At 39.8% G+C, this 20,435-nt stretch overlaps 1 protein-coding gene across 14 annotated transcripts in view; it reads right to left on the bottom strand.

Moving 5' to 3' along the window:
• ppfia1 (PTPRF interacting protein alpha 1) overlaps positions 1-20,435 on the bottom strand; it is a 106,850-nt gene that overhangs the window by 3,957 nt on the left and 82,458 nt on the right. For 5 of the 14 annotated variants that reach the window (XM_033038716.1, XM_033038721.1, XM_033038717.1 and 2 more), the window contains 10 exons: positions 20,265-20,276; positions 18,076-18,157; positions 16,635-16,835; positions 15,045-15,107; positions 14,050-14,076; positions 12,470-12,645; positions 11,240-11,337; positions 9,192-9,367; positions 2,933-3,001; positions 2,318-2,483 (listed from right to left, as the gene is read on the bottom strand). In XM_033038716.1, coding sequence (XP_032894607.1) covers positions 2,318-2,483; positions 2,933-3,001; positions 9,192-9,367; positions 11,240-11,337; positions 12,470-12,645; positions 14,050-14,076; positions 15,045-15,107; positions 16,635-16,835; positions 18,076-18,157; positions 20,265-20,276 — 1,070 coding nt within the window. The remainder of the gene's footprint in view (positions 1-2,317; positions 2,484-2,932; positions 3,002-9,191; positions 9,368-11,239; positions 11,338-12,469; positions 12,646-14,049; positions 14,077-15,044; positions 15,108-16,634; positions 16,836-18,075; positions 18,158-20,264; positions 20,277-20,435) is intronic. The other 9 variants (XM_033038725.1, XM_033038724.1, XM_033038729.1 and 6 more) reach the window with 5 other exon arrangements.

The following is a 20,435-nucleotide window of genomic DNA, read 5'->3' as shown; positions in this document are numbered from 1 at the left end:
AAATATTGCTTTGAAACTATTTTTTAGATGATAGAGTTCAGCAGGTTCTTATAGTTACATAAACTTCACCCCAAAATGCTAAAAATGGTAGATTTTACAAGGTACCTTGAATGCTGGCTTCATGCATAATGCATCCTGCAACCTGCTATTTCCAGGACACTGCAGGGTTTAGTTTAGTTTAGATATAAAGAGCGGAAACAGGCCCTTCGGCCCACCGAGTCTATAACGAGGAGCGATCCCCGCACATTAACAGTATCCTACACACACTGGGGACAGTTTACACATACACCAAGTCAATTAACCTACATACCTATACGTCTTTGGAGTGTGGGAGGAAACCAAAGATCTCGGAGAAAACCCATGCTGTCACGAGAAGATTGTACAAACTCCGTACAGACAGCACCCATAGTCGGGATCAAACCCGGGTCTCTGGTGCTGCACGCGCTACAAGGCAGTAACCTTTACCGCTGAGCCATGGTGCCGGTCAGGGTCTCAACATATTATTTATATTTAATAAAGGACTTTAAACCAAAAACCTCACCAATTTCCCAGATCTTTGGTCGCAACACTGCTCAGTTTCCCCTTGCAAGGAAAGTTACAAATCAAAAATGTCATGGTCCGACAAATATTACCAACTGCCCAAACTTAAATGCAGCAAATGCTTTAACCTATGGTTTAATAAAGCAAAGCACACACATTAGCACTGGAGTATTCCTTCTTCGCCAACACACAAGGTTAATTGAACAAGGAACACTTAATCACAGTTTAATAAAATGTTAGATAAACAAACAGACAAAGGATTAAAGAGCATGTGACAGTGTAGTTAAATAGGGTAGCAGATCAAACACTGAAGTTGTTGTGGCAGAAACATGGCTAACAAAAAGAAAGGTTTCTTTCACTGAGCATAATGCAGCAGCTAAATGGTGAAAAGCTATTCAATTTCTTGGTGACTAGTTCCTTATTCCCATTTATTTGATCAAGGAATAAATAGTATTATTTTCTCTGAGAAAGACTCACTAAAACCCACATACAAGTGCTGGCTAATCCATTTTCTGAAAATGATCATGGTTTACATGGTTTGACGCAAATTGGATCCTGCTTTGTAACAATGGGTGTGAATGACAGCTATGGTGCAGCAAATTTCAGCAATTTCATTTTATATCAACCATTTTATTTTGGAATTAATCTAGCAGTCAGTCATACAGCCCAACTCATCCATACCAACCAAGATGCCCCATCAAAGCACATCCCATTTGCCCATGTTTGGCGCATATCCCTCTAATCCTTTTCCATCCATGTACCTGGAGATGTAAAATATCAATAATCTTTGTGCCTTGGCCCTCTCGGAAAAGGGATTTTTAAATTATGCTGTAGTACAACATCCTGAAGCCGCGGTCTCCGGTAGGGAAGCACCGATTCGGGACTTACCTTGCAGACGAAAGGGCCTGTACATCTGGCCGCCAGCAGTGGCGACTGCGGAGGTTTATGGCCCCGACCACGGGGGAACAATGGAGGAGGACTGACTGTGCTTTGTGCCTTCCACCACAGTGAAGAATATGTGGTGGATGTTTGTGTTAAATTTTTATTGTGTATTGTGTGTTCTTTTTTATTGTACCGCTGCTGGCAAGTTCATTTCACTGCACTTTATTGTGTGTGTGATGAATAAATCTGATTGATTGATTGATTGATTGAAATTCAGAGGAATGTGTTAGGAACTAAATCATCTACATTAAGGACTTGAGCAAATGAAATTAAAAAATATATATATTTCATCCAAAGAGGCACTTTCAAAATTGAGAAATAGGAAAATGAGAAAAACATTGACGAATGTCCTGGAAGACACAGAGAGTGGTGAGTCTGTGAAATTCTCTGCCTCAGAGGGCGGTGGAGGCAGGTTCTCTGGATGCTTTCAAGAGAGAGCTAGATAGGGCTCTTAAAAATAGCGGAGTCAGGGGATATGGGGAGAAGGCAGAAACGGGGTACTGATTGGGGATGATCAGCCATGATCACATTGAATGGCGGTGCTGGCTTGAAGGGCCTGCACCGATTGTCTATTGTATAAGTGATATCGTTTTGGTATTATTTTCCAATATGCTAACACGCATATTTCGAACTGTGACATTCACTGCCAAAGTGTGCAGAAAACTGCTGCTATCTTACAATGCAAGTCTTATCAAATAAACCAACCTTCAATTTGTGAAGTGCTTGTACATGCAAATACACCATTTGTAAATATTTCAGAATATACCAACAGCAAAGAAATGAATATAGATTGAACATGACAATGACTGTCATCCAACAGGTGATCAATGCATACCATCTGCTTGCATCATCTTTGGCTGTATGGGGGATGGAGATAATGTTGAGTTAACTCTAAAGTTAGCAGGGAGTGTCTCTGCTGATCCAGCCGTCATACCCCTTACATCCTTCGGCCGGAATTTCTTTCTCCAGGAAGGAGCTCGCCTGAAACCTTTCTCATCCTCCTTAAGAGAAATAAACCATGCATACATTTAGCATTAGTTTGCTATCCATAGACATAAAATGCTGGAGTAACTCTGCGGGTCAAGGCTGCGTCGCTGGTTAAAAGAAATAGGTGACGTTTCGGGTCGAGACCCTTCTTCTGACTGAAGAAAGGCCTCAACCCGAAGCATCAACTATTCCTTTTCTCCAGAGATGATGTCTGACCCGCTGGGTTACTCCAGCAATTAGCGTCTATCTTTAGTTAGCTATTGTTATATAGTTTCCTCTCTAACATGTAGAATGCATGCAGACTTACTAACGAAGCAATGCAACAGGTTTGCACCAAGATGCAATAATTAAAGTTTTATTTAACAGAATTGTCACTAAATCTCCATTTTTATAATGAAACTCAATGAATGGGGTTACAATTTATGATTACAAAAATCGCTATTAGGTTCCATTTAAATCTTACATCATCTAGTCTTCTGTCCGTTCCTACAGCCAAGAGGTTGTTAAATTCTCTCTCCAGAGACTGGCGAGCCTGTGAACATAAAGTCATAGTTACTTTTTCATGTAGATTTAAAAAGTCCTGAAATGAAAATCATCCAATACAAATTCTAATGCGACTCCAAATGCAAAGGAACCAACTATAGAAAGTGCAACTAGCATCTAAAGATCGGGTAATGGAAGTAAGTACTCCGAATTGCAACAAATTCCAACTGGAAAGCACAAAACCGTTCAGCTTTGGTTAGAGGTGAACTTACCACCTCAGCAACATCACTATTCCCATGCAGGAATTATTGCAGGACAGGCAATAATTTTACGTCGAAGGAAAAACGCAAATATAGCCAATAAACACCACTAAATCCTTCACGCAAATCTCAATAGCATCTTGCATCAAAAATACAAGCAAAAGGCGGCATTGCAAAAACAACTTTCCATTTATAAAAGTAAAAGAAAACAGAAAATGCTGGAAAAAAAACCATTCAGCAAGTCAGGCAGCATCTGTGGAAAGCGAAATGGTCAATGTTGCAGGCCTACAAACCTCCTTTCAGTTCCACGTAGAAAGCAGCTTTAATATCTGTTTCAAAACATCACAAGGTATTTCATTGACTTTAGTCAGCCGTTTGACAGCCAGCTCCCATTAGAGGCAGTGCAATAATGACAAGACACTCTTTCTCTAGCCAGAAAATGAGAGATAAATATTGGTCAAAACTTAATTTCCTTCCGTTTGTTTAGAACGGTCTGTGGGATCTTTTGCATCCAACCAAAAGGGAAGGTGGATCGTGGCTTAACATTTTGTGCAAAAGGTAGTACATTTCAGGATCTGCTTTGACTTTTCTGTTCAATTCTCTGGAGTGGGACTCAAATGGAATCACTAATGTTCCAACAAGGAGGCCAATGTACAATTGACACGTGTACAAAATAATGAGAGGAGTGTACAAAACCATGAGGAATAGATCAGGTAGATGCAGAGTCTCTTACCCAGAGTAGGGGAATCGAGGACCACAGGACATAGGTTCAAGGTGAAGGGGAAAAGATTTAACAGGAATCCGAGGGGTTTTTCACACAAAGGGTGGTGGGGGTATGAAACAAACTGCCAGAGGATGTAGTTGAGGCAGGGACTCTCCCATCCTTTAAAAAACAGTTAGACAGGTTCATGGATAGAACAAGTTTGGAGGGATATGGACCAAGCACAGGCAAGTGGGACTAGTGCAGATGGGACATTGTAGGCCGGTCTGGGTAAGTTGGGCCGAAGAGCCCGTTTCCACACTGTATCACTCTATGACTCTTAACAGTACCTCAGGTGGTTTTATGGTGCATCAGACTATCCTGGGACTCACGGGGCCTAATTGCAAGCCCACTGTCATTAATAACAGATTACAAATCAAAGACAACCATGCAAATACTAAGTCTCTGCTGGAGGTCTTGAAGGGTGGATGCGAAGATTGTTCCCTCTCGCAAAATTATGGGTTTCTGTCTTAAATGAAAGACCCTTATATTTTTAAAACAAAGATGAGGTGATTTTAATTTTCGTAACATAGCGTAAAGAATCTTTGGTATCGCTTCATCTACCCTTTCAGGAAGAGAGGGCCTTTAAATATTTTCAAGGCAGAGTTACGTAGATTTTAATAGGTGCACTTACAATGGGTGAAAGGTTGCCAGGGAGAGGTGTGTGCGCGTGCAGAGTTGCGGTTACAATCGGCTCATTAACAGCATTAAATTATTAACCATGTTTGAGGCGCCAAACAGTCAACACCTGCTCACAATTTGTAAGCTTGTACGTACATATTTCCATCACATAAATTTAATTGCAGTACAATTACAATAATCTGCTGGTCAATTATTCAGAAACTCAGTTTGGTTAGTATTTGGCTCAATTGGGTCCCTGTTCCCCGACTTCCCTTTAAACTCATGGGGAGCTTTGTGCTTCCTTTAAACACACTGGGTCCCTGTTCCCTGTCCTCCCTTTAAACTCACAGGGAACCAAGAACTTTGTGCTCCCTTTAAAAACACTGGAGCCCCGTTCCCTGTGCTTTGTTTAAACAGTCAGCCCCTGTACACGGCAGTCCCTTCGAATGCACTGGGTCCCTATTCCTTGGTCTCCCAATAAGCTCACAGAGAACCAAGCGCACAGCACTCTCTGTGAACTCACCAGAAACCTGTACCCGGACTCACTTTATGCACAAGGATATTTCCGGTGCTTGTTTTAAAGATACTGGATCTCCTTGTTCCCATGTCCCCTATAAACACACAGGGACCCTGTCCCCACACTGCCTTTAAACCCACCAAGGCAACATTCCTCATGCAATCTTCAAACTCACCGCATTTGGTTTTCAGCACTTTAAACTCACCTAATTCACTGAAAAGGTTATAATACACCTGTTCAACATCTGAATTAAACATGAATTTGTATATTAACAGGAATAAAATCTAAAAACCAGAACAACTCAGTCTGGCAACAAAGTCCTGAGGATACAGGATTGAATTTTACTCTACTCAGGCCAGTAAACAACTCTAATTTCCAAATCATTAGATAGCTGGGGAGATATTTGAAAGGCAGTTACGCCATTACAGAAAATCAATTTGGCCAAGCATTTATCAAACAACTTTTGGAAAGGTTTTCCAAATCAGTTTTATTTGGTGTAAGCAACGTTGGGCTCTTGCACATACCAGAGATAATAAAATATGGAAAGCCAGGGCAAAGCTCAAGGATATTTCTTTACATTTAAATCGTGCTCTGATGTACACTAATTACAGGCACAGGAAATTGAAGTAAATTGATCGACAAAATTGGAAACATGATAAAATTGATTAGGTGCTGCAAGAACTTCCAGGCATTTAGTCCCTGTCAGTTTCCCCAGATTTCAGTTGCAGAGTTGCATTCAATAATTTATTAGATGATTTACAGACAAAATCCCAAGCAGTGAACAAGCAGCATAAATGATTATCCTCGATCAGCTGGGATAACTCACAACTCACTGTTATAGAGAACAGGTGGCAATGGGCATTCTTTGTTATAACTTTTTTCTGAACTTTTTCTGAGGCCAGGATGCATAGGATGTTTCCACAAGTGGGAGAGTCTAGGACCAGAGGCTATAGCCTCAGAACAAAAGGATGTACCTTTGAAAAGAGATTAGGAGGAACTTTTTTAGTCAGAGGGTGGTGAATCTGTGGAATTCATTGCCACAGAAGGCTGTGAAGGCCGTCAAGGGATAATTCTAAGGCAGAGATGATTAGATTCTTGATTAGTACGGGTGCCAGGGTCTATGGGGAGAATGGGTTTCGGAGGAATAGATCGATCAGCCATAGATAGATCAGCCATGCTTGAATGGCGGAGGAGACTGGGTGCTAAATGGCCTAATTCTGCTCCGATAATATAAGAATGAATGAATTAATCCTGCAACACCCCTTCTTGCCAACAGATGGCGGTCTCTTCTTGCAAAGCATTTCCGATGCTAATTTCACAGTGTAGTGCTTAGGAGCACTTTTCAATAAAAGCTTTTAGACATGAAGAAAATGAAGGCTTCCCATTTCCTGATGTCAAAAATTTTATTTTGTTGAAAACATAAACAATCCAGCAGATCTGTCTAGACTAGACATCAGCAGCGTCCCAACAGCTCAAGGTTTTATGTGTAGCCTTGATGGAAATCAATTGCTGCTGCCTGAACCAATATTAAATATAAAAGCAAAGTATAAAACTGACAATATTGGAACTATAAACCTGCAATGGAGACTGGCTCAGACTCTATACATCAAGTTTCCCAAACTGCGACTATTCACGTCGTTAATTTCCTGCTCTAAAAACCTCATTGAGAAAGGGGCATGAAATCCTGCAAGAAATGGCAAGAGAGACAATGCTGACAACTTGCCGCAAGGTGCTTTGTATCATTTGTCGTCTGACAAAAATATTTATCGAGCAACTGCGAGGGGAAATATGAAAAGTGCAAAATGGGATAGATCAGAGGCAAGTTTTAAGCAGGCTTAACGGAGAGGAAACAGTTGGAGTTATGAACATTTTTGAGATTAGAGACTAATAGCTGAAAGAGGCAACTTCTAATATAGGGATGAAGTAGGGGAGTGATATGCTCCCATCTATGTCAGTTTTATGATTGATTCCTTCAGTTACAGGCGGGAGAGTGCATTAAAAACAATGCTAATGGTCTGTCAATATCTGCACAGATTATTCCGGTAAAGTGAAAGTAGAAAACTGAACTGCCTCAATAATTTTTTTTTTTAAGTTGAGGGTGGTGAATATAGGAAGAGGGGCAAGTCTGTTCATAGAAAAGATATTAAAGGGATGAAGGACCTAATAACTGTTTCAACCAAGAGCATGGAATTATTAAAATTATATTCAATGCATTCAACGAATTTGAAAACCAAACAATGAACAGACAGGGAACCTATTCAGGGAAAATAACTTAAAAATTTGGAAAGAAAATGACAAAAACTGGGGAGAAACTCAGATCACTTGAATGAGACCGAGTACAGAGCTACTGCATAAAAACAATGTGGGGAAAAAAAGGTCCAAAAAGACTGGAAGTCAAGTTGTCACATTATCACACTGAGCTATTAAAGAGTTCACATTCAGAATGACAAGCTGTCTTTCTTTCCCCTGGGCACCGACAGATCTGATCGCATGCCCATACATTCATCACCACCGCCCCCACGCTACTAAATTTAAAATTAATGCTTTAAGACATAGCAAGAATCATCAGTCAGAGTCGTGAGTATAGAAGTTAGGAGGTCATGTTGCAGTTGTATAAGACATTGGTGAGTCTGCATTGAGAGTATATTGTTCAGTTCTGGGCACCATGTTACAGGAAAGATGTTGTCAAGCTGGAAAGGGTACAGATAAGATTTGCAAGGACGTTGCCAGGGTTAGAGGGTCTGAACTATATGGGGAGGTTGAGTAGGTTGGGACTCTATCCCTTGAAGTGCAGGAGGATGAGGCTTGATCTTATTGAGGTGTATAAAATCATGAGAGGAATAGATCAGGTAGATGCAGAGTCTCTTGTCCAGAGTAGGTGAATCGAGGACCAGATGACATCGTTTTAATGTGAAGGGGAAAAAATTTAATAGGAATCTGAGGGGTAACTTTTTTGTTTACCCAAAGGTTGGTGGATATGTGGAACAAGCTGCCAGAGGAGGTCGTTGAGGCAGGGACTATCCCAACATTTAAGGCACAGTTAGACAGGTACATGGATAGGACAGGTTTGGAGGGATATGGGCCAAACGGGAGCAGGTGGGACTAGTGTAGCTGGGACATGTTGGGCCAAAGGACCCGTTTCCACACTATCAATCTATGATGAAGAGAATTAAAAATAGGGGAAGTCATTCAGGAATATTGAAAGTGTAAATATACTTCAAAAAAAGTTAGGAGAACAAGTAGGAGGCATGAAATATCACTGACAGGCAGGATTAAGAATAACCCTAAAGAATGTTGTAAGTGTATAAGTAACAAGAGTGTAACCAGAGAAAGACTAGGGCCCTTTAAGAACCAAAATGGTATTCTGTATATGAACCCAGGGAATGCAGGCCAATGTCTCAAAGTACATGCAGAGGAAAAGTACCCTGTAGAATTGTAGTGGGGGTGGAGGCAAGGATGTGTTGGGAGTGAAATACAATTAAAGAGACAGAAGAAGATGGGGTGATCCAAGTGGGCACAGAAGGCAAGAGATAGTAGGGGTGGTCTAACATTCATGCAAGAGTCTGTACTCATTGTAACTGTCATGCAACAATGCTGCACTCTGGTTTTTTCCTCTTCGTGCTATCAGCTGAACATGTACGGCTTGATTCACTCATGTATATTATTATCAGATTCAAATGATTAACATGCAAACAAAAACTTTTTACTATCTTGGTATATGTGACAATAATAATGATCCAATACCAAACTGAGAAGACCACGTTAGATTGGAGATCAAGGAAAAAAAATGCCATGCGCGTTGGGCCTGGAAGGTGGTGATCAGGCATCCTGCATTTGATGGAAATCTAGAATGAAAATAGAAAACACTGGGCAAGTCAGGTAGCACCCTTCTGAGAATAATGGTTCAGGTCAGACCTTAATTTCCCTCTTCATGGATGCTGCCTAACCTGCTGTCTATTGACACCATTTTTTACATCATTTAACAGCTTCTATAAAAGGAAATAGCTTATAAAAAAAGGTCTCTTTATTGGAATTCTCCATTGGAATTCGCCACATAGATGAAGATGAACTCTTTATTTACCTGTGTATTCTGTGTTGGTATTTGTAACAAAAGAGCCAGTGTGTTGAAATCAAAAAGCTCATCCAGTGCGAGGAGTCCACCATGAACCCCAATTTCTAAAAGATTATTTCCATATTCCTTAAGTCCAATTGACTGCACCCAACGTATCACTCGCTCATTGGTCCACACCATGACATCTGTAAAAGTCCGAGGAAACGGAATAAGAGGGAATGTGATCAATAATACATTTGTCAGATTACGTGTCCAAATCTGCCTCCAAGTTTATTATAAGAATCAAATTGCTGGATGTGTTCAAATCATTGTTATAAAAAAAAATTAAAAGACACTCATAATATACAGGCAATAAATCAATAAAACAATTCATAGCCGTGCACTCTGGTTCTGCAGTCCCACGCAGAAAACTCTGCAACTACACAGACAAAAAAACCCCAAAAAAAAACCAATTCGGGTTTTAAATTAGAGGATCAAGTCTTCACTGAACTATGATGGCTCTAGGTTATACAATACATCTTTTTAAAAACTCGCATCTCATTCTAAATGCTTCCATGGCCTCGCCTATCGTCCTTCAATTTAACTTTCCCCAACCCTAAAATCCTCCAAGAGGTCCAATCTCTACTGCTCCCATTCTGCCCTCAATCATTCAACAGTTCTAATATTTATAACTCGATCTTATACTTTGGCTTTCAAGCCCATAAGGTCTGGAATTTCCCCTGTGGGACATCACTTATAGTTGAATACCCAATAGCTTTATTTGTAACCTCTCTTTTGACTCCGATATTTTGTTACTTTTCAGAAAATATATTATTCCTTGATTATTTGCATTGAGGTAATTCAAATACAACTTGCCGTTGGAGGTTCAAGTTCAAGTTCAAGTGAGTTTATTGTCATGTGTCCCTGTATAGGACAATGAAATTCTTGCTTTGCTGACAATGAAATTCTTGCTGGTGAAGTTCCTGCACGAAAATCCAAGGTATTTGAAAACAGCAGTAGCAGGAATATGTACTATTATCAAAAGACCATTATCAACATAGAGATGTGGCAAATATCAGCCTAAAGGAGGTTGTTTAGGCTGAAGGCAGGAAAGGGCTATTGGCACAATTAACGTTAAGATTTCTTAAAATGAAGATGTGCCAACATGGGGTCAATAAAGGAAAAAATTTATTGGTGAGCGCAACATACCACGAGTGCTGAGTGATGAGAGAGACTTGCTTTCACTCTTTCTCCGTTCTAAGCAACGGTCTTTGACCTTAATGGTTAATTAGTTCACCACCCTCTGATGCTGCCTGACCTGCCGAGTTTTTCCAGCATATTCTGCTTTTGTGTAGGAGAAGAGATGGTGGCCAGGAGAAGAAATAAAATGATTGTTTGCAAATGGTAAATACATGGAATAAACATCGTAGCATCAGATGGTCTGGAAAGGATTTGGATTGAAAATTTAGGGTTAACTGACGCTCAAATTAAATGATCTGGCTGAAATCTAGTGTGTGGTGGGGATAGATTCAGTGTTCTGGCCAGAATATTTCTTTGGTCTTCTCAATGTTGAACAGGGAAATTTCAAACAGACAGCAGTGGAGGTGGAAGAACTTGGTGGGGGGGAAGGATGTGGGGATGGATGTGAGCACTACTGTATTCAATCTTTGCTTATTCTCCTTTTATAAATTCTTTTTTTTTTAAAGTTAAATCGTCTTCTTGCTGCTTTTCCTTCAATAGGATCTCATGATCCATTTGAAAGTGAGTCAATGCGTATTGCTTTGTTATTGATCAAAATCCTGGACTAAATCCTCTGAAAGCATAAAGACTAGTGTTATACCAGAAAAAACTTGGAATCTAATACGCTGGGCCATTGCCCGTCCACCTATTGAGACCAAAGATAAGGTACGTAGAAACATGGAAAATAGGTGCACGAGTAGGCCATTCGGCCCATCGAGCCAGCACCACCATTCAATATGATCATGGCTGATCATCCAAAATCAATACCCTGTTCTTGCTTTCTCCCCATATCCCTTGACTCCGTTTAGAATAGTTCAAGATTTAAAATATAACCATACCTTTAATTTCATTTTGACCTTCTTCTCGTCTTCGTTCCAGCTCGATGCGATCGTAATTCAGTCTTTTTAAAGCCATTATTCCACAATGTAGACTTTTTCTGTTTAAAGGCAAAATATTCATTTATGTAAAGACGAGTTCTCTAGAGCTTACACGTTTACCAACTGTTAAACATTCACCATGGAGGCAAATTAGTGCAGATACATAAATATTTATGCTTCTAGTTAAGGTTTTCCTTTCTTTTACCCTTTTTATATTTAAATATTTTGATTTTGTACACATCCAATCAAACTTCAGCTTCATTGCAACCTCTCATACAATTTAAGTAGTTAACTAGAACCAAGCAGATATCTGACCTAATTAATCATGTAATCGCCAGGAATCAACAAGTAAATGAAGACATGGTACCATTGAGTTACATTACTGAATAAATCCAGAGGACGTAACTATTAATTGGGAAGAACAAGGTCAAAGTCTACCATGTCATAAAGGCGATTAAGTTCAATAAAATAAATAAAACAGAGTTTAACAGTGACTGCAGTCTCGAGGATTGGTAAAATAAAAACATTGGGTCTTATCATTAAAGATAATCTGCAACAATTAACTATTTAGTCTGTCTTATTTCAAGCCAACAGCAATGTTGGTTGACCTGAAGAATGTTCTCAAATGATTTAGCATGGCATTCAAATCAAGGGCAATTGGGAAAGAGAAATGAAATAAGAGAAATGAACTAAAGACATCCACACCAAGAATAAATACAAAATAACAAGAACAATTGCTAAAAAGAGTAATATACAAAATTTGTCATTAAATGTCATATTAATTTGAGGATATAAGAGGCACAAAAGAAGCACTTTTTCAATCTTGGTCCAATCAAATGTTTAGAATAATTGAGATATTTTTTCCTAAGCCCCTTTCTATTGTCTATGGGCTCATTAAAGTTAATGCACAAAAATATCAAGTACTGAATAATTGAAGATTTCCACACGGCTGACTTCCAAGTTAAAAAAAAAATGTAAAAAAAATGATGTAATATAAATCCCACCAGCATCCCTTTTCGCACAACATATTTTTTCTGCAAGCTGATGTAATTATGTGCTGCAGCAAGGTTTAAATTAAAGGCAATACTCTCAGCATAAAATGTTCAAAAACAAATTCTCTGTTTCGTTCAATCAACATTTTAGCAAAATTATGTTTTTTCTGAATTAATCCAACACCAACAAGAAATGTACCTGTGAAAGCTATCGACCATTTTAAGCTGACCCCGGAGATCTCTCTTTGTCAAGTGGTCCAGCATTCGGGCATCGACAAGACATTCCATAAAGTAGCTGCGGTACTGAGGAAGTCCTAAACTGGGAAGCCACTCGTTGCCGATCCACTCATGATTCATGTCCCCGTATGCTAAAGTCTGAACTCCCCAAAAGAAAAATGCACAATATTATCACTGGGTCCATCCAGCATAAGTGCAAAAATACATATTTTTGCTTTAATTTTTAGGCATCACAGAAGCACAACACAGAAGATCTGACATGGACATCACACAATGCCGCACTGGTGATAAAGGCAAGGCAGCACCTTTACCACCTCAGGCAGCTGAGGAAATTCAGAGTCTCTCTGAAGATCCTTTAGTCCTTCTACTCTGGGGCTGTAGAAAGCATCTTGTCCGGTGACATCTTAATCTGGTTTGGGAACAGCTCTGCCCAGGACAGGAAGGTTCTGCAAAGAGTAGTGCGTTCAGCCGAACACACTATGGGAACTACACTCACCCCCCTGCAGGACCTATACACCAGGAGGTGCTGATCCAGAGTCAGCAACATAATGAAGGACCCCTACCACCCCAGCAACGGACTGTTCCAGCTGCTACAGTCAGGCAAGCGCCTCCGCTGTCACGCCGCGAAAACAGAGAGGATGAGACGGAGTTTCTTCCCACAGGCCATTAGGACTGTAAACACTTATCTCACCAGGGACTAATTTACTGTTGTGTCTCTTTTTTTATTTTTCTAAAATGTAAATACTGATTCTGTTCTGTTCTGTTGTTTTGCACAATCCGCGGGCATTGCCACTTTCATTTCACTGCACATCTTGTATGTGTATGTGGCAAATAAAGTTGACTTGACTTGACGTCAACCAAGTCACCAAGTCAGGGGCAATTCGTTGACCGACTCAGCCATGGCTGGGTGAATGATGAGTTGGCCCGGGTGCTGGACTGCACACAAAGCCCAGCCGGCGGGCCAGCTGAGGAGTTTTGGCCCTGGCGCCGGACTTTACGCACGACGTCATGAACCGATGATCGGCCATGAGAAGGAGGGGTGGTGGTGTCGGCAGTAAGCGAAGGTCCAAAGGTCGGACAGCTGGCTGGGCTACCGACCGACGGGGCTACGGGCGAGGTGCTGCTGCTGCACTCCATGGGCTGCACTACGTCGGGACGAGCAAGGCGGGGCCAGACGTGGCACTCCGACCCGACAATCTCCTCGACCCGAGTAGTAGCAGTCAAATACGGGACAAGGGTGGTCCCGTATGGGACAAACCGGGTTTAGCCCAATATACGGGATGTCCCGGCTAATACGGGACAGTTGGCAACCCTATATGGAACACAACCAAGGGATTAACACAAAGAATGGCCACACTGACCTTAACATAAACCCTGCCTTAAAATAACATCCAATTACTGCAATGTAGTAAATTGCTTTCTCTGCAAAATTTTACTGCAAATGCCCAAGTTTTGGGAAACATTTCAAAACTGAAACAAATAAAAGGGGATGTGGAATTTTAGTAAGCAAAGAGAAAGATAATATATTGTTAAAAAGCCCACCTGGGCCCAGCTGCCCTCTTCATCATCCTGATGTTAAAGCAGTTAGAAAAGCAAGAGGAAAACATGTATCATAAAGTTAATAATGATATATTGGTTTAGTAAGCTCTCATAATCAGTGACACAAACCAGCAAAATGTAAACTCCATGCACAGATTACTTACATTTTAAAGTGATATCTATGTTAAATAATCAAGCAGATTATTAGGAGTATATATACTAGATAGATATGCATTTGGCAATCTTACTATAAAGCATACGTTTAATTTTGACAAATTTAAGATCCCTTTGAGTTGCTTCCAATGTGCACACAGACATTTATTTTACATTACTAGCAAACACAATGGATAACAATACTTATTTATTAGCAGAACGCAAAGTGCTGGAGGAACCTCATCCTCGTGTTTCACATGGCGTAGGAAAAACTTGATCTTTTTCAGAAATGCGTAAAATGGTCTACACAGCAAATTTGTTACTTAACAACAGGGATGCTCTCCAATACTAAACCGTTTCGGGATTTTAAAAGGTTGCTTTAGTATAGGACTGCCAAAAAGACGTAGCTTAACAACTCTACAGTGTTGTGAAATTTGCTCTGGAAATAGCCATATTGTTAAGATACCTCCAGCTCAGAATCGAATGCAAATCGGAATAGAATGGGGGCTATGCTACAAGGTTCATGTAACTTCCTCCACAATTTCTGTTGTATGCCTGATAGAAAGGATGCATTATTGTATTCAGCATTAATATCGAGAGTTGTTACATTGGCACAGGAACATCCCTCAGGCAAGACTCAGACAGAATCCAGAAGCGGATATCATGCATCTGGGTTATTGAAAAAACATTTTTTTGGGTGTGCAACCATCCAGTTCAAATTTCATCTGACATTACAAAATCCCGAAGTAATTACAACTAAAAACATGTAGAAGGTTGAAAAAAAACCACACAAGATACACGAGAAAGAGATCAGAGAGAGAAGCTATGAAACACATGGGACTAACCGTCAGTGGGGTAGCAGCAAGAGTTTCCATTTCTTCATGTGTTAACCAGACATTTCCAGAGGACTAATGACATAACCCATAGAGACACAATCAAGTCCAATGACAGGAAAGCAGTAATAAAGAGAGGTGCCATATCATTAAGCAGTAGGTATGTTTAAGGAGGTTAGCTCATGCTTAACCCACAGTTAGTTACAATTACAGCTGAATATTGACAAGGTTATTTACATGCCTGCTAACATTTAGCTTTGCAGTTGAAGGATGACAGTCTGAATTAATATGGATGAAGGAAAAAGGTAATCTTAATCGTGCCAAACAAGATTTTACTTCGGAAAAAAAAAAGCAAAGTACTGGAGTAACTTAGCCGGTGGGGCAGCATCTCTGGAGAACATGGATAGGTGACATTTTGGGCATAATGAATTTAATGAAGCATTCTATTAACTTTCTGCAAATGTGTTGAAGGCTTGATTAGGGTACTGAGAACAGGAGTTGGGATGTTATGTTATAGCTGTAGAACATGTTGATATGGTCATATTTAGAGTACCCGGGTGCAGTTCTGGTTGCCCTAATTATAGGAATTAAGCTGAAAAGGGTTCAAAAACATTTACAAAAATGTTGGTAGACAAAAGTGCTGGAGAAACTCAGCGGGTGCAGCAGCATCTATGGAGCGAAGGAAATAGGCAACGTTTCGGGCCGAAAGCCTTCTTCAGACTGATGACAAAAATGTTACTGAGTCTGGATAGTTTGAGTTACAAAGAGAGCTCAATAGACTTAATAGCTGAATGGGACTTTTTATCCTGCAGCATAGGATGATATTATGTTTAAGAAAAAACTGCAGATGCTGGAAAAATCGAAGGTAGACAAAAATGCTGGAGAAACTCAGCGTGTGAGGCAGCCTCCATGGAGCGAAGGAATAGGTGACGTTTCGGGTCTCGACCCGAAACGTCACCTATTCCTTCGTTCCATAGATGCTGCCCCACCCGCTGAGTTTCTCCAGCACTTTTGTCTACCTGGGATGATATTACAGTAACTTATAAAATCATAACTGGCATAGGCAATTATGGATAGTCATTTTTTTCTCTAGGCTAGGAGAGTCTACAACTAAACTACATAAGTTTAAGGTGAGTGGGGAAAGATTGAAAAGGGACCAGAGGGACAGCTTTTTCACAGTAGAACGTGTATATGGAATGAGCTGCCAGAGGAAGTGGTGAGGTGGAAACAATTATATCATTTAGAAGACACTCGGACAGACAAGTGGATAGGAAAGGTTTGGAGAGATACGGGCCAGGCACAGGGAAATAGGACTTGGCTTGGTTGGGCAACTTTGTCAGCAAGGGAGTGTTGGGCCAAAGGGCCCGTTTCCATACTTTGACTTTACTCTTATAGATTCAATAATATTTTATTGTCACATGCACCTAGGTACAGTATTAGCCCTCACAATTAGAAAATAGCAAAATAAATACATTCTAAAACAATATATAGTACACATCTGCAATTATTAATGAATCTATTAATGAAGCGTTTAAACTTCCAAATAAAAATCTAGTTACACATTTTTGATATGGTGATGGGAGGAATGAAATAGGCTCTTACCGTTCGTGAAGTTGGAGGTGCTGAAGGACTGGTTAGTGATACCATTTCCTGGATGGCTAGACGCAATTTTAACCTGTGAAGAGGATTACTAATGCCGATCTCTCGCTGAATCTCTGTATCTGATAAGGCCGACATGATAGCACCACTTTTAACATTGGCTCTACATGCTGCCACATACCAAGCGGGCATGCCAACCCAAAGCTGCAATAACAAAAACAGTGAACCAGATGATCAGTGGACAGAAAATAGACATTCACAAATCGACCAACCACAACTTAAGCTAAAACATCACGAACCTAAGTTTTCCTAAAACTCAGGTGAGAAACCCTCTAGATCAGAGAGAACATCAGTTCTGAATTCTCAACATAACATTATTCTCTATCATACATTAACAATGAGTCGAATATGAAGACAAATTTAAATCGGGACCTTGTTAGTTATTTCTGCACCTCCCTGCAATAAAGATCCACAAAATGTTTGCCACTTGTGTCCATATTCACTTTGATCATCCCTCTACTCCTCTCATCATGATTCTGCATTTTAATTCTACAAATAAAATATTTACAGAAAATAAAAAAAATAAAAATCAGTAGGTTAGGCAGCAGCAAAGGGAGGAACACAATTGGCATTTCATGTCAATGTACAGATCAAACAGAGAGCGATCCTCTCAACCAGAGTAGTTCAGGCATTTTGATTTGCAGAATTTGCAACATTCTGTCGATGCAATGTAAATTTCTGCATCAAATCATAGAATAGTTATTAGCAAAGTTTGAAATATTTTTTTTTACACTCAGTAAACCGGTTAGTTTAAGATTTGGAATGCATTGTCTGAATCGACAGTGGAAATATTTCTATAATTGCTTTGGCTCACTCCGCTTCACCCACATAATGACACAGGAGTCTAGGTTTAACACAGTGGGTTCACGCCAGATACTGGAGAGCAATTTCATTAGCATCCTTCACTAGTTTCTTCTTTCCCTATACTCTGCAATTGTTCTCTCTCGGTCCCATAAGCAATTAATACAAATCAAAATGCTGTAAGAATTAAGCATGGGGCACGTGGTTGGAGAATGAGGTTTGAGTTAGCTCTGAACTGTTTGGTGGAATTATACCCAACACCCAAAGACATAGGCCTGTTTCCGTTATCATTGTTAGTTTTTTATATATATCTTTCATTCATGTTCTATATCTCTCTACATCATGGTCTAAATCTCTCGTTTCCCTTTCCCGTGACTTTCAGTCTGAAGAAGGGTCTCGACCCGAAAAGTCACCCATTCCTTCTCTCCAGAGATGCTGCCCGTCTCCGCTGAGTTACTCCAGCATTTTGTGTCTACCCAAAGACCATTGTTTGGCTAACTATTTGTGAACACATGAAACATTCTATTAATTTAATGACCAACTATAGATGAATTGCTTTTGCTTTTATGATCTGCTATCTTACCTCCAACCATACAACCACTGTGGGGCCATCCCATAACGCAAATGGCAACCCTTGCCTTCGTGCTTCTTCCAATAATTCGGTCCTATAATACAAATATTGTGTTAACGAAACAGATTCATTTCCAATTACTTCAAGACAGGTGTTACCCAGTTTATACTCCCAGCAAAATAAGCATTCTTGCAGCGTTGTGACATTTGACTGCACTGTAAGTATCGAAATAGCACTTAAAACATGCAAACTGGGTTAGATAAACAAACTCGCAACGTGAAATACTTGTAGGAAAGTACGAGCATTGTTTTGTATTAATAAAGCAGAGCATTGTTAGGCAAGTCAGAAATTCATTCAAAAGAGTTGGGGGTTATACAGTGAAGCTTCACGCAGAAGAATATTCACACACCGTGTACTTCAATCAGTACTTCCATTCCCAAGGAGTTCCAGTTATTGAGGTTGATTTATTTATATAGCATTACACACCTAACTGCTAACACTCATATTTTGTTGTATTTATTCACGGGACACGGCATTGTTGGTGTTTATTGCCCGTTTATCATGAACCCAGCAGTTGGCTGTGCCAATGCAGAGGACAATTAAGAGTCTATCCAAATGTCCAAGAGATAGGGGTGTCAAATCTTTTCTAACGCCTATTATGAACAAGATGTGCTTACTGAATAGTCTGATAGCATTATTGTCTTAGGTTAAACGCTGCAAAAGCAGCGTTTCACAAGGAAAGTATTCAATACTGATGAACAAAGTTACAAAATGCAAACATGGATTTTAATTTAAAATGGAAAAGAGTTATTTTTGGACCAAATGGGAGATTCCAATATAGTCGCATTTAAGATGATATTTCAAGATAAAAAGTTGAGGTGGCAAAGAACAAAAAACTTTTCAGAGAAACAGCTGGCGTATACCGTTGCAGATTTCAGAATTGGATAGGACAAAAACTATAGAGCAAATTTGGTAAGAACTCTGCAATGCAAGCATACCTGTACAAAAATACCGGGATACTGAAATGCATATTAGGTAGACATTTTTGGTGAGGGATAGTGTGAATAAGCCTATCAAATTAAAACGATGACATGTATGACATTTTCTACTTAATTAAGAATGAAGTAAAAATGCCTTTAACTAGTGAATAGCAGCCATACCAATGGAAACTGTTTGAAATTTCAGCTACGATACTTCTCCACTCTGCAGTTAGAAGGTGGAACTCACGACCACAGGTAGTTGACTTGAATGGCCTAAAGGAATCTGATTAAGGGGAAATTGATCCAAGTATTTTATGATGTGATTTAGTAAAGTATGGGAGCAGGCTTATGTGAAGCACTAACACTGACATGGAATTAACAAGCAGAATAGCTGGTCCTGTGCTGTATATACCTTTACACTGCTTTCAACATTCACCTCAAGGGCTGCTCCAAATTTAAAAACTCCCTCAACTTTTTGCCACCAAAAAATAGGTCAAGTACTCTTCCATTTTATTAAAAGTTTTCTGCTGAGCGCTTTAAGATATCTTACTACCTCATTAAACACAAGTTGCGACTGGCTTGTAGGATTTTGACAAATAAAATTGCCTGTGCATGATTACCCATTTAGTGGTCACTGGAGTTAAAGATTACATATGAAAATGACAATGCTGTGGGTGCAATCTACGGTGGAATATTTTTCATTGAGGAATGGGACTTTATAACACAGTAAGAGACGACTGCTCGAGATCTGACAATAAACCCCCAGCCTTCAACAAAACTTATTTCCCTCTTCCAAAGGAAAAATGGAAATCCTAAAATAGACCTTCAACTTCACCTTTTGGAAAATACCTGCCTCAGTCCAGATACCAACCCCAGAGCATCACCAATAATGATGCTGCATGATCGACTGGACGAGTTAGGGTAAATGACTACTTATCCCACTGGGCCTTGAGAAATTTTACCATTGCAGGCAATTAGGTAGAGACAGATTCTGCGTGCAAGGCCAATATTCCAGGTCAGGAAACCATGACCACTTATTAATCACTTAGTCCACATACAATTAAAAACTCTCCTCTACAAACTGGAACCCAATGGAAATGTTTGCATCCAAGTTATATTCCAGCAGTCTACACATTCCAGACAGAGTTCCCTTTACCATTAGACACTGACACAGAGCAAAAACCAAAAGCATTCATGAAAATTATTGATAAATTAACTTACCCTGATTTATTACTAAGGTCATGGAGTGAATTATAACATAAAAAGGGAAAGAAATGAAAAAAAAAACAATATGTAAAACACTAATCTTAAATGAAAAGTAAAATGATAGGGGGAAAGGAAAGGATGTGGGAGGTGAAAGGAAGTTGGGAAAACCAAGCTTGCTTCTCAGTT

This window comes from Amblyraja radiata, chromosome 20 (genome assembly GCF_010909765.2).
Source record: "Amblyraja radiata isolate CabotCenter1 chromosome 20, sAmbRad1.1.pri, whole genome shotgun sequence".
Taxonomy (NCBI): Eukaryota; Metazoa; Chordata; class Chondrichthyes; order Rajiformes; family Rajidae; genus Amblyraja; species Amblyraja radiata.
The sequence above is the reverse complement of the archived record's forward strand: the minus strand, read 5'-3'. Positions and strand labels throughout refer to the sequence as shown.